The 14,608-nt window shown below is 38.6% G+C and overlaps 1 protein-coding gene across 8 annotated transcripts in view; it reads left to right on the top strand.

Annotated features, from left to right (window-relative positions):
* ZDHHC20 (zinc finger DHHC-type palmitoyltransferase 20) overlaps positions 1 to 14,608 on the top strand; it is an 83,043-nt gene that overhangs the window by 28,976 nt on the left and 39,459 nt on the right. For all 8 annotated transcript variants that reach the window (XM_062194553.1, XM_062194548.1, XM_062194550.1 and 5 more), the window contains exons 2-3: positions 3,696 to 3,722; positions 7,962 to 8,065. In XM_062194553.1, the coding sequence (XP_062050537.1) occupies positions 3,696 to 3,722; positions 7,962 to 8,065 (131 nt within the window). The remainder of the gene's footprint in view (positions 1 to 3,695; positions 3,723 to 7,961; positions 8,066 to 14,608) is intronic.

The following is a 14,608-nucleotide window of genomic DNA, read 5'->3' as shown; positions in this document are numbered from 1 at the left end:
TTTTTTTTTTTTTTTTTTAAGAGTAATGATCATGAACATACTCTTCTTGTTTCTGAGTTTACTGGGAATACTACTTAATATTATCTGATTGAATTATGCTGGTTTAAGAATTTGTGTTATATATATTTGTTTATTAAGGAAGTATTCATATAAAATTGTTTAATCAAAAAGATTTTGGTCAAAATTGATATTTAATCAAATATTAAGCATTTCTGCTGTGTACCAGGCTTTGGATATAAAATGCAAATAAAATGAAAGATACTATAGGAAAGAAAACAAGTTTGGGGCCAGCACTGTGGCATAGCAGGTATAGCTGCCACATGCAGTGCTGGCATCCCATGTGGGCGCTGGCTCGAGTCGTGGCTGCTCCACTTCTGATCCAGCTCTCTGCTCTGGCCTGGGAAAACAGTAGAAGATGGCCCAAGTCCTTGGGCCCCTGCACCCATGTGGGAGACCTGGAAGAAGCTCCTGGCTCCTGGCTTTGGATCAGCACAGCTCTGGCCATTGCAGCCAACTGGGGAGTGGCCTAGCAGATGTAAGACCCCTCTCTCTTTCTCTGTCTCTCCTCTCTCTGTAACTGACTTTCAAGTAAATAAATAAATCTCTAAAAAAAAAAAAAAAATTCCTGCTAATGCATCTAGGAAAATAACAGAAAATGGCCCACCCACATAAGAGTCCTGGATGGCGCTCCTGGCTCCTGGCCTCAGCCTGGCCCAGCACTGACCATTGCAGCCATTTTGGTGTGAACCAGTGGATGGAAGACCTCTCTCTCTTTCTCTGCCTCTCCTTCTCTCTCTGTGTAGCTCTGACTTTCAAATAAATAAATAAATCTTTTTAAAAAAGAAAAGAAAGAAAACAAGTTTGAACAAACTTCCAAATCCTATCCACACTACACATAGTAACTCTACGACCTTAGGCAAATCATTAAATTATTTTGAGACATAGTTTACTTATCTGTAAACTAGAGATAATGATAACTTTCAGGGTTGTAAATGTTCTAAGACATGATTCCACATTTCTGGGAACATGCTGTCACAGTAGGATGAGAGGGCCATCAGCCTACCATTTAGAATGCCCATGTGCCATATCAGAAAGCCTGGGTTCATTACCTCTGGCTCCTCACTCCAGCTTCTTAATAAAGTAGGTCCTGGGAGGTAGCAGTGATGGCTCAAGAAATTGAATTCTCCCAAAAATGATGCTGACATTAATATGGAGGCACAGGAGACCTCAAATAGCTAAAGCAATCTTATACAACAAAAACAAAGCCAGAGGCAACACTATAGCAGATTTCAAGACATAACTACAGGGCAGTTATAATCAAAACAGCCTGATGGCCAGCGCTGCAGCTTGCTAGGCTAATCCTCCGCCTGCAGTGCCGGCACCCCGGGTTCTAGTCCCGGTAGGGGTGCCGGATTCTGTCCCGTTGCCCCTCTTCCAGGCCAGCTCTCTGCTGTGGCCCGGGAGTGCAGTGGAGGATGGCCCAAGTGCTTGGACCCTGCACCCGCATGGGAGACGAGGAGGAAGCACCTGGCTCCTGGCTTCAGATCGGCTCAGCGTGCTGGCCACAGCGTGCCAGCCGTAGAGGCCATTTGAGGGGTTAACCAACGGGAGGAAGATCTTTCTCTCTGTCTCTCTGTCTTACTGTCTAACTCTGCCTGTCAAAAACAAACAAACAAACAAACAAAACAGCCTGGTACTGGTACAAAAACCGATGGATAGATCAGTGGAACAGAATAGAAACTCCAGAAATCAATCCAAACATCTGCAACCAACTTATATTTATTTGATCAAGGAACTAAAACCAATTCCTGGAACAAGGACAGTCTCTTCAATAAGTGGTTCTGGGAAAACTGGATTTCCACATGCAGAAGTATGAAGCAAGACCCCTACCTTATACCTTACACAAAAATCCATTTACAGTGGATTAAAGAGCTAAATCTATGACCTGATACCATCAACTTATTAGAGAACATTGGAGAAACCCTGCAAGATACTGGCACAGGCAAAGACTTCTTGGAAAAGACCCCAAATGCACAGGCAGCCAAAGCCAAAATTAACAATTGGGATTACATCAAATTGAGAAGCTTCTGTACTGCAAAAGAAACAGTTGGGAAAGTGAGAGGCAACTGACAGAATGGGAGAAAATATTTGCAAATTATGCAACTGATAAAGGATTAATAACCAGAATCTACAAAGAGATCAAGAAACTCCACAACAACAAAACAAACAACCCACTAAAGAGATGGATCAAAGACTTAAACATACATTTTTCAAAAGAGGGAATCCAAATGGCCAATAGACCCATGAAAAAAATGTTCAGGATCACTAGCCATCAGGGAAATGCAAATCAAAACCACAATGAGGTTTCACCTCACACCGGTTAGAATGGCTTTCATACAGAAATCAATAATCAACAAATGCTGGCGAGGGTATGGGGGAAAAGGTACACTAATCCACTGTTGGTGGGAATGCAAACTGTTAAAGCCACTGTGGTGGTGAGGTGTGTGTTAAACTGAGAGTAGGAAGACAGCTCAAACTATTGCATTTAAGGAAGGCAGAGGAGGGATGGGAGGAATTGAAGAAGAGGTGACACATTTGAAAGAGACTTAGTAGAGTCAACAGGACCTAGAGGCCATTGGACCCTCCAGGGCTGGGGTCGGGGGTACTAGTAAGTAGCAATTCCCAGGGGTTTGGACTTGGTGTACTGATATGGTTGTTGAATTGAAATAGTATACAAGATGGAAGAAACACTGAATTAACTTTTCTGTACTTAGACTAATTTTTTTAAATATTTGAGTGTTCAAAGAAAGAGTACTCCCTGAAAATTACAGGTATGATTTTTACTTTTTTCTATAAAAAATAAATTTGCCTAATGTGTGTTCTCAGATGTGAAAACTAAGAAAGTTGATCTTAAAGAAGAGAGCAAATAGTGATTACCCAAGGTGAGGAAGGGGAGTAGAGAAGGGAATAAAGAGTTGCTGGAGCTGTACCTATGAAATTTATATTTATTAAATAAAAGCTTTCTAAAAAGAAATAGTTGCTGGATAACAGGTACCAAAATATAGTTGGATAGGAGGAAATCAATTCTAGTGTTCTATAGCACAGTAGAGCAACTATAATTTACATCTTAGTGTATGCTTTATAAAGAACTAGAAGAGAAGAATTTTAAGGCTCCAAATACAGTAGAGTTGGAAATGTTAATTACCCTGATTTGAGGTCCTTGTGTACATGGACTCAATTATCACATTCTACCCTGTAAATATGTACAATGATTATGTGTCAGTTAAAAAGAGAAAGATTTGTCTTGAGTACATGTTTCACCAAAAGGTCAGTAGAGTACATCATAGACTGATGAATAAGTTTGAGTGCCATAAAGGACAGCGCTGTTCATTCTGCAGGTATCATTAAGAAAAGAGCTAAAGAAGATATCACAACTATATAACCTTGTTGACATATTTGAAATTAACAAAAGTCTACAGAAAATTTTAAATGTGACTGTGTTAATGATAAGGAATTTTTTTAGTATTTCAGTGTTTTTGAAAAATTTTCAAGAACAATTCTAACTTTACATTGGTGTTTATATTTTATAACCCAACTTTATTTTTATGAAAATTATATTAAGATGAATATTCAACTCAAAGCTTAGTACAAAATGTTTAAAATATACTTACTCACTCTTTTTTCTTTTATTCTAGTTACTATTTCTGGAAATAAAGAAAATGGTAAGTCATCTTTAGTCTCATTTTAATAAAGTAGAATAATCCTTATGGTATCTTAGTTGCCACTCACATACTTTCTACTTATTGATGAGCACATGTGATTTTTGCTTTTCAGAAAGAAATATATATCTTTAAAACTTATGTAATTAAAAAGGAGATATAATATTGGGTTTATTCTTAGACATTTAGTATGTTCTCAGTTTGTATTATATATATAAATTGAAGTAGCCTTTATTACGTGAAATACCTAGCACTCAAATATTTGTATTTTTGTGTACCTATTTAGATTTGCCTGCTTTATTTATTCTCCAGAACTCATTCAGGTTGTTAATGTCATATCCAGCTAGGTTTAGAAGGAGAATTTGCTCTCATGAATTTAATTGATGTTTTGTTAAAAATAACATTTGTTAAAAATAACATTTGTCAAAAATAACACTTCACTACTCACATACATTTAATAAAAATAACCAGACTACAGATTTGAAAATTTTATTACTAGTTCAAGGAAACTGAAATTTTTCTAGTAGCTAGTTATAGAGGGAAAAAATTATCAAAACTTCATATCAAAATTCATCAGGATAAAAAAAATTTTTTAAGTTTATTGAGATCACATTTTAAAAATAAAATTTGATTTGACAAAAATCCAGAGGTTCTAAAATAGTTGGTTAGAAATTATTAATTATTATTATTATTATTAAGCATAATTAGGCATAAAGCATTTATATCTCAAGTTGCATTTTTACTCTAACTTTTCAGTAACAGAGTAAACATAAACTCAGTCTTGGTAAGCTCTTTCTTCTTTTTATTTATTTATTATTAGATATACTTTATTTATTTGAAGGTCAGAGGGACAAAGGGAGAGAAAGAAATCTTCCATCTACTGATTCACTTCCCAAATGGCTACAGAAGCCAGAGCCTAGCCAGGAGCCCAAACATCTAGGTCTCCGACATGGATGCAGCAGCCCAAGTATGCAAGCCATTTTCTGCTGTTTTCCCAAGTACATTAGTAGAGGAGATAGATTCGAATTAAGCAGCTAGGACTTGAACCAGCACCCGTATGGTCTGCTGGCATCACAGGCATCCACTACTGCTCCCTTCTTGTTTCTTACACTGTTCCCTGTGTGTTTAAAGCAGAGAATTTCAGAAGTACCTATAGGACTTTTCACTTGTATTATCTCTTAGGGCTGTTCCTAACATGCCTCTTAAAGAAACTTTGAACAAAGTTTTTTTTGTTTGCTTTTTAATTCAAGGTGATTTATGAATATAGATTTCTTGATTTATAAATTCAGATTTTTCTCTCAGCTTTGACTTAATTTGCTTATTAGTAAATAAGATTTTCCATGTTGTTTACAACCAATGGTTTATGGCATATATATATATGTGAACAGCAATTTGCCTGTTAACAATCACATTAATTTAAACTTAGTTAAAAGCAATATCTTCTATTGTTTACTCATAATTTAATAATTATCACCTGTTAAATTCTATAGTCTAGGCATGGTACTAAGAACTTAATTTTACCAATTTTTTATTTAAATAAGTAGTAGTATTTTATTTTAAAGCAAATTGTCTTGTTTTGCTTTCATGGAGAGCAAAAATATTAAAAACATATTAGATATTTATGTTTTAAATGCTTGAAGCCTATATGCTTTGTTTCGTATACTGCTCTTAGTTGTAGATAAATTATGAAGTTTAAATACGTCAGGGGTACTCTTTACCTCAGTATATAGGTGAGGAATGGTACGCTCGATTAAACATGAGTGTCAGTCAAAAGTATAGATAAAGGGAGCTTGCTGAAGGTAACATCTGCACAGTCACTTGTGCAAAGGAAAAACAAACCAAACATGATCTAGCATTGTAGTGTAGCAGGTAGAGACGCACCTGTGACACTGGCATCCCATATGGGCACCCGTTCAAGTCCCGGCTGCTCCACTTCTGGTCTAGCTCCCTGCTCATGGGCTGGGAAAACAGAGGAGGATGGCCCATGTGCCTGGGCCCCTGCATGTAGGAGACCCAGATGAAGCTCCTGACTCTTGGCCCAGCCCTGACTATCTGGGGAGTGAACCAGTGGATAGAAGACCTCTCTCTGTCTCTCCAGTTCTCTCTGTAACTCTTTCAAAAAAATAAGCAAATCTTAAAAATAAATAAATAAATAAGATGAAAAACAAACCACGCAATGCTTTTGAGTCTTTGGGATATACTACAGGGTTCAACCTTGAGGGAACTGATAAGATAGAAAATGCAGATTTGAGAAACCAGAATTTTCAGTGTGCATAACAATATTAGTAGAAGTGAAAGGAGCACATTTGAAAATCAAAGAAAATTGTAGTTTGAATTTTATCCTGGCATCTGATGCCAGCTTAGAAGTAGAATTTGACCATTAAGATGATGGTTTAAAAAGTAGAGGAAAATCTAATCTTAGGGATGACATATTGAAAAGAATTTTGGATTTTTTTTTAAGCAGATACAAGTTTCAATTCTGGTTTTATCATGCAAAATACTAAATTCTGTGAGTCTCAGTGTTTACATCTGTAAGCTGGAAGAATGCTTTACTTGACTTCTGTGAGGGTTAGAAATGAGGCACATGTGATATGCTTTCCAGGTGACCGTGTGTAACCGGCAGTGTGTGGTGGGGAGTTTTGTTGGGATGTATTTATCAGGAAGCTAGAGTTATCTTCAGGGATTTCACAGTGAAGAGTGAGAAGGAACTATGAGCAGCACATTTCACTTTGTCCATCGAGGATGGATTGGAACAAAGACTGGAAGTGAGGAGACCAAATGGCTTTTGCAGCAATTCAGATGAGCTAGGCAACAATTTATGGGCTGTGTACTGACAGTGAAGATGAGTTCACTTTAAATTTTAGGCACCAGGACTGGAAGTATTTGTGCTGGCTAGCTGTGAGGGATGAAGAATCACTTGAGCATCTGTTAACTGTGTGACTGGGGTTTCTAAGCCTCTGAAATCAGGAATGGACCAGCACAATTTCAAAATAAAATGCTGGGTTCCAATGGGGTTCTCAATTATTTATCATAATTTTTTAAGAGAATGGATTTTTTAAAACCAAAAATGTAAGGAAGATAACGTCTGGCAGAAGGAAGGACAGTACTTCAAATTGAATACATGTTAGCTTTATGAAAGCTTCACTACAATGTTTTTAATGTTTCTCATTTTCCTACAGCCCAGTGAAAACTACCACTATTTAAACTTGAGAAGCACTGGAATAGGGAATGTACAAAAAGCACCAAATGTTAAGAAGAATTAAGATGCCTGAAGAGCTAGTATTTATTGACGATTTACTATGTGCTAGGCATTACTCTAAGTGTTTTGCATAGTAAGCAGCTAACTCTTCTGAAGCAAGAACTTTAATTAAAGTCTAAGCAAACTATTGGGGGTATGCAGTTTGAAGAGGTAATGAATCCCAAAATGTAATTGTAGAATATTTTTGTGGAAGAAGTAGTATTGGAGCTGAACTTTAAAATGCATAGAATCTCATACTTTTATGCTTGTCTGTGTTATCTGTAGTGTGTTTGTGGTGCTGCGTGCCAAACTGAAAGAATTTAAGCAGCTGGTAGATAGTTCTTGCTTGTGGAAACAGGTCCTGTTCCTTCCAAATAGAAAAACTACATTGCACAACAAAAAGCTTAAAGTTACATCAGTGAGTTAACATTTGGAGATGAAGATGTTGGAGTGTTACACTGATCCCTTTGGGAAATAATTATGGTAAAAATTTAAAGTCACTAAACATTTTTCTTGTTAGCTTTGTTGAACAAGAGAATGAAATTTAGAATGTTTTTTTCTGAGCAGTGCAGGAATTTGGTTATTTACTCATTATTCATGGTAATGGTGACTTTATTTACTTTCAGTTTACAGTTCTGAGATTTAATGTTCATGGTGATGGATTCTGTTTTAAATAATTTTTAAGTCATTAAACATTAACTTTAGGGAGTGCTTGAACTACAGTGAGTAAAGGAAGTGTTTTAGCTTAAGTGCTCATCAACTTAATGAGATCAGATTTCATCTCAGGCTGTAGTATTTTCTTGTAAATCAGACTGATAAGACTATTTCTTCATATCTATTAATGTTATATCATGCAGATAAAGTTTGTATATTTGATGTTATGATAGGTTTTAATTCCATTTTTTATTGGATTAGGCCTCTAGACCCAAATATTATGTTTTAATGTAATGCTTTTCCTGTTTTCACTTGGATTCAATGAAATGTTGTTTGCTTTTATTTACCAGGAAAGACCGTTGTTTACCTTGTGGCTTTCCATCTGTTCTTTGTTATGTTTGTATGGTCCTATTGGATGACAATTTTCACGTCTCCCGCTACCCCCTCCAAAGAGGTAAATTTAATGTTGGTAAATTACCAAATGCTTTAACTGAATATGGAATTATTTTCCCTTGTGTTACCTTTGTTAAAACTTTACATAATACATTTGTTCTGTTTCCGTTCATAAAATTGCTTGGTAACTCCGTATTGTGAATGTGAGTCATTAGCCTATTCTCAGATACAATCCCCTGACATAACATGGTAAAAGTTTAACTATAGATGAAGAATTTCCTGCCATGCTATGTTTTCTTAAAGGAGTAAAAGTAGAGTTTATTTTTAGAAACCCTCTTAACATCTATATTTTGTTAGGATGAACAATTATGCCTAATAACAATTATGTTAGGCACAAACAACAACAAAAGAAAATATTTTGATTGTGGGAAACAAACTGTCTAGGCTATTGCTTGTTCCACCTTATAGTGACTAGAGTTTCTTCTAATTAGAAGTCTCATTGAAAAACAATGTAGGTGGCCGGCGCCATTGCTCAACAGGCTAATCCTCCGCCTTGCAGCGCCGGCACACCGGGTTCTAGTCCCGGTTGGGGCACCGGATTCTGTCCTGGTTGCCCCTCTTCCAGGCCAGCTCTCTGCTGTGGCCAGGGAATGCAGTGGAGGATGGCCCAAGTGCTTGGGCCCTGCACCCCATGGGAGACCAGGAGAAGCACCTGGCTCATGGCTTCAGATCAGCGCGGTGCGCCAACTGCAGCGCGCCGGCTGCGGCGGCCATTGGAGGGTAAACCAATGGCAAAAGGAAGACCTTTCTCTCTGTCTCTCTCTCTCTGTCACTGTCCACTCTGCCTGTCAAATAAAAGAAAAGAAAAGAAAAGAAAAAGAAAAACAATGTAGGTAAACATTTTTTGTGGAGTGAGTTTTAGGACTTGTATGTCTCTCTTGGCCTTGACATAGCTGTCTAAATTCTTCCCACTATAAATTTATTATTGCAAATGGTTAAGAATATGTTCTCTAGAGTTAGAATTGTCTTGATTTTCTGTTTTAGCACATTCAGTTTTGTCATCAGAAATGGAGCTAACAATTGTGCCTGTCTCTAAAAGATGTTTGTGAGGAGTAAATAAGATTTGTCTAAGTAAAGGTTTTAATATATTAGCTACTACAAGATTGGCACTCATATATATCAAATGATGGTAAATAATATTGTTTCCCTTCATATTAAATTTATGAAAATATATTTAACATTATAGACCATGTGATTAAAACTAATATCAACTTCCAGTTAAGTTTGTAATGATGAACATATATGCAGAAAAGTATACATGTCATAAAACTCGGAGTTTCGCAAACTATGTAACCACTACCCAACCCAGTTTAAGAGGCAGAATCATGCTAGCATCCCATCAGCTCCCTCCTGCTTTCTTCTTGTCACCCACTCTAGAAGAAACCACTTTCCAGCCTTCTAACAGCAGAAATTAGTTTTGCCTGTTTTTATACTTAATATATAGTAGGTAGCATGTATAGTCGTGTAATGATCATAGTGATATATGCTTACGTGTATGGCTTCTTTCATTAACATTCTGTTTATGAGCTTCATCCCTGTTGTTGCATATAATTGTAGATCATTCATCCACGTTTGATTTTCAACTGTGGTATATATGTAACACACTTTATTTACTGGGTCTACTGTTGATGGACATTTGAGTAGTTTCCAGTTTAGAGCTGTTACAAATAGGGCTGCAGTACACATTCCAGTGCATGTCTCTTGGGGGGATGTATACGTAGTTCTTTTGGAGAGATGCTTAAGAGTAGAACTGCTATATCATGCATTATGTGTACATTTCAAAAAAATTAAGTGGATATGCCAGTTTTTCACTGGATGCTTGTGTTTTAATAGGTAAACCATAAATCAATGTCCCTTCAAATGTATATATTCTTCAGAAATTTGGTAATAATTAGCCCTTAAAAGTATGCTACAGTCATCCATTTCTTAATCTCTAAATTCAAAACCATCTATTTTTATTTAATTGGTTACTAGGAGTGGTGGCTGTTGTAAACATAGCATATGCAAAAAGTAAATAGATCTCATTATAGGAAGTAAAAATAGAAAAAGAGCAAATTGTTAATACTTTTGAGAAGCAGTATAGAGGTTAAGAACTCAGATTCTGTAGCCAGAACTGCCCAGGCTTAGCTTAGGCCTCTGCTACTTGCTAGGCATGTGACTGTGGACACTTTGCTTAGCTGTAAAGTGAGGTTGATAGTAGTATATATCCCATGAGATTGTTGTAAGGAATGAATAATTAATAGCATATATAATTAATAACATAAAATATAGAAGAATGCCTAGGATATAAGTTCCATCTAAATATATGTGCTTTTCGTTTTTGGCTGTTGTTTTGGCATATTGCAGCTCTGAGCTTAAGCCTTTACATCCACTCAACCCTTCATCCTCCCCCACTCATGACTGCCCAAGCCTATGTCCAGTGGCCATGCTATGACATGCTCCATTTGCCCTGTCCAAGGACATTTCCATCATGTTCTCCACAACCTCTCACTATCTGGCACATGATGAGTGTTCAGTAACTTTTTTTTTTTTTTTAAGATTTATTTAATTGAAAGTCAGAGTTACACAGAGAGAAAAGGAGAGGCAGAGAGAGAGAGAGGTCTTCCATCCGCTGGTTCACTCCCCAGTTGGCCGCAATAGCTGGAGCTGTGCTGATCTGAAGCCAGGAGCCAGGAGCTTCCTCTGGTCTTCTCATGCGGGTGCAGGGGCCCAAGGATTGGGCCATCTTCTACTGCTTTCCTAGGCCACAGCAGAGAGCTGGACAGGAAGTGGAACAGCCAGGACTCAAACCGGCATCCATGTAGGATGTCAGCAATGCAGGCGGCAGCCTTAACCTCTACGCCACAGCACCGGCCCCATTCAGTAACTATTGAATGAGTTAATTATTAAATCCTCAAGGATCAAACTAAGCTCAGCTCTAGTGACAACCAAGGACAGGATTCTAAGATTCTCACTAAGCTTGCGGTGTGCTGCCTGGGATAACGCCATAAGTAATTACAAACCTGTGAGATCAGTGCTGACTATATTGGAAGGACTTTGTTAGCTCAAAGTTTAGAGCAACTCTTGGGGATCAGGTCTAGGAGAATTGATAGGGTCCAGAAAGGAAAAACTGTTACAAATACAAGTTTTGTTTTGATTTGGTTTCAGTTAGCAAGTACTCAATGAGTGCCTACTGAATGTTGGACTCGGTGCTAGTCTCAGAATAAAAAGAAGAGCAAGACACAAGACAGACAGGTTCTTTACACTTGAGAGAGAAAGAGAGAGAGAGAGGTGATGAACAAGCAAACAAAATAATTGTAATAAATGTAGATAATTTTAGAAAATTAGTTAAATTTAGAAAAGCATGGAGATGTGACAGAGCATAACAGTAAAGCTGATTTAAGGGGAAGAAAGCTATGTTAAATCATACAGCCAAAGAAGTCTTCTCTGAGGAAGCAGCATTTAAGCCAAGACCTTTGTAAGTATCTCTTCCACTAAGTTTTGGAGGAAAAATCTGTTGTTTACTGCTGTGTCCTCATTGTCTAGAATGAGGCCTGCTATTTAATCAGCAGAGGCTGGCGCCGCGGCTCAATAGGCTAATCCTCCGCCTAGCGGCGCCGGCACACCGGGTTCTAGTCCCGGTTGGGGCACCGGATTCTGTCCCGGTTGCCCCTCTTCCAGGCCAGCTCTCTGCTGTGGCCAGGGAATGCAGTGGAGGATGGCCCAAGTCCTTGGTCCCTGCACCCCATGGGAGACCAGGAGAAGCACCTGGCTCCTGGCTTCGGATCAGCGTGGTGCACTGGCCACAGTGCGCTGGCAGCGGCGGCCATTGGAGGGTGAACCAACAGCAAAGGAAGACCTTTCTCCTCTCTGTCTCTCTCTCTCTGTCCACTCTGCCTGTCAAAAAAAAAAAAAAAATCTAATCAGCAGATTGGTAGACTTGAGTGAAGAAATGGTGGATGAGCTAGGTACCTCGTCGTTCAAGAACAGCTTCCAGGCTGACCCAAGGGAACATTTATCATACGTAATAATATACTGTTAATATTATACTTATGCTGACTTGTATTTTGTAATTCACTGTTTACATAGCTAACTACATGGGAATGTTCTTTTTGGAGACAAAGGTTGTTTTTATTCATCTCTGGATTCCCTGATATCAGGAACAGCACTGGCCCTTAATTGGTATTTAATATATATTTAAATGGAACCAGCTGAACACCAAAATTAAAGATAATAACAACATTCCATAGTTTGAATTCTCTTCAGTTTTGAATGAAAATAGAATTTTAGTACTAATTTCAAAAGTCTAATCTATTTTACTTATTTATTTATTTATTTAAAAATAAATAGAGAGAGAGCAAGCTGCCATCTGCTGGTTCACTCCTCAAATGACTGCAACAGGTAGGCTGGGCCAGGCTGAAGCCAGGAGCCAAGAACTCACTCTAGGTCTCCCACAGGTGTGGCAGAGACCCAGCTACTTGAACCATCACTTGTTACCTCCCAGGGTCTACATTAGCAGGAAGCTACAACCAGTAGCAGAACTAGGATTTGAACCCAAGCACTCCAATATGGAATGCAAGCATTTTAAGTGCTAGGACAAATCTACTATTTTAATTTTAATTTTATTCCATTTCTCATCTAAAATTCTGGTATCTCTTGAAATTTTCATTCAATTTTAGTTTTTCATAATTTCATAAGATTGATCCTTTTTGTTTTTTAAGATTTATTTATTTATTTGAGAGGCAGAGTTACAGAGAGAGAGAGGTCTTCCACCTGCTGGTTCATTCCCAAAATGGCCGCAACGGCAGGAGTTGGGCTGATCCGAAGCCAGATCTCCCACATGGATACAGGGGTCCAACACTTGGGCCATCTTCCGCTGCTTTCCCAGGCACATTGGCAGGGAGCTGGATCAAAAGTGGAGCATCCAGGACCTGAACCGGTGCTCATATGGGATGCCAGCGCTGCAGGCGGAGACTAAACCAATTATGCTACAGCGCCAGCCCCATAAGCTTGATTCTTAAGGAAAAACAATGATGTTGAGTAAAAGTAACAAAATAAAGATAAAGGAAGTTGGGGTACTCCTGAATGCTAGGAATAAGACAGCCCAAGGAAATCTGTTGAGATTTTACAAGGAAACTGTAAAGTTTGATGAGAAATTCTCCTATCCAAATACATACTTAGCATCATACCATGTGATTTTTATACTTTACTATGAATGTTTCAGAGACATATCAGGGAAGAATTTTCTAAAGTAAAGTTCCTTTTGAAAGAGAATGAGGGGCCGGCGCTGTGGTGTAGCGGGTAAAGCTGCCGCCTGCAGTGCCAGGATACCATATGGGCACCAGTTCGAGTCACGGCTGTTCTACTTCTGATCCAGCTCTCTGCTGTGGCCTGGGAAAGCAGTAGAAGATGGCCCAAGTCCTTGGGCCCCTGCACCCATGTGAGAGACCTGGAAGAAGCTCCTGGCTCCTGCCTTCAAATTGGCCCAGCACCAGACATTGAGGCTATTTGGGGAGTGAACCAGCCGATGGAAGACCTCTCTCTCTCTCTCTCTCTCTCTCTCTCTCTCTCTCTCTCTCTCTCTCTCTCTCTCTCTCTTTGTAACTCTGCCTTTCAAATAAATAAATCTTTAAAAAGGTATTTCTTCCCTCTGAAAATATTAAAGAGAGGATGGATATGTCAGAAATGTGTGAAGAACCTCTCTTCTGTGATGGGAGGTTACACAAGTGACCTCCACAGTCTTTGTCACTTTGACCTTTAGGTTGTGTGAATCTGTTCTGACTTCTTTGTGTCCTGTTCATGTGATTTCGGGAACCAGGTGAGGTGATCTAGACTCTTCTACTTACTAAATATAGTGTTTATCCACTTAGAGTAGCAGTCTTTAAAAAGCCAGAGCACTTATTCTACATTGGCAATATAGAAAAAAAAAAACATACTAGAGTAAAACCCAGAAGGACCTGTTCTATATCTTAGTATGTTATTATTACTCTGCTAATAATTCTGCAACTGTAGAAAATTCCCAGAGCCCCCTCAAGCTATAGCCTCATTTATATCAGAACAGACTACATGGTCAAGCTAATACTTTTATCAGTGATGGGGCAGCAAGAGGAGGGGATTTGAATTAGCAGGTAGACCACACTAAAATACTCTTCAAATATATAAAATATGAAAATATAAAATTCAGAGTCCAGCACTGTGGCATAATAGGCCAAGCCTCCACCTGCTATGCCAGCATCCAATATGGGTACTGGTTGTAGGCCCGGCTGCTCCTCTTCCAATCCAGCTCTCTGCTGTGGCCTGAAAAAACTAGAAGATGGTCCAAGTGCCTGGGCCCCTGCATCCATGTGAGAGACCGGGAAGAAGCTCCTAGCTTCAATTCTACCCAGCTTTGGCCATTGCGGCCATCTGGGGAGAGAACCAGCGGGTGGAAGACCTTTCTCTCTATCCCTCTCTCTGTAACTTCTATAAATAAATAAAAAATTTTTTTGAAGATTTATTTATTTGAAAGGCAGAGTTACAGAGAGTCATAGGCAGAGAGAGAGAGGAAGAGAGAGGACTTCCATCC

This window comes from Lepus europaeus, chromosome 6 (genome assembly GCF_033115175.1).
Source record: "Lepus europaeus isolate LE1 chromosome 6, mLepTim1.pri, whole genome shotgun sequence".
NCBI lineage: Eukaryota > Metazoa > Chordata > Mammalia > Lagomorpha > Leporidae > Lepus > Lepus europaeus.
The sequence above is the reverse complement of the archived record's forward strand: the minus strand, read 5'-3'. Positions and strand labels throughout refer to the sequence as shown.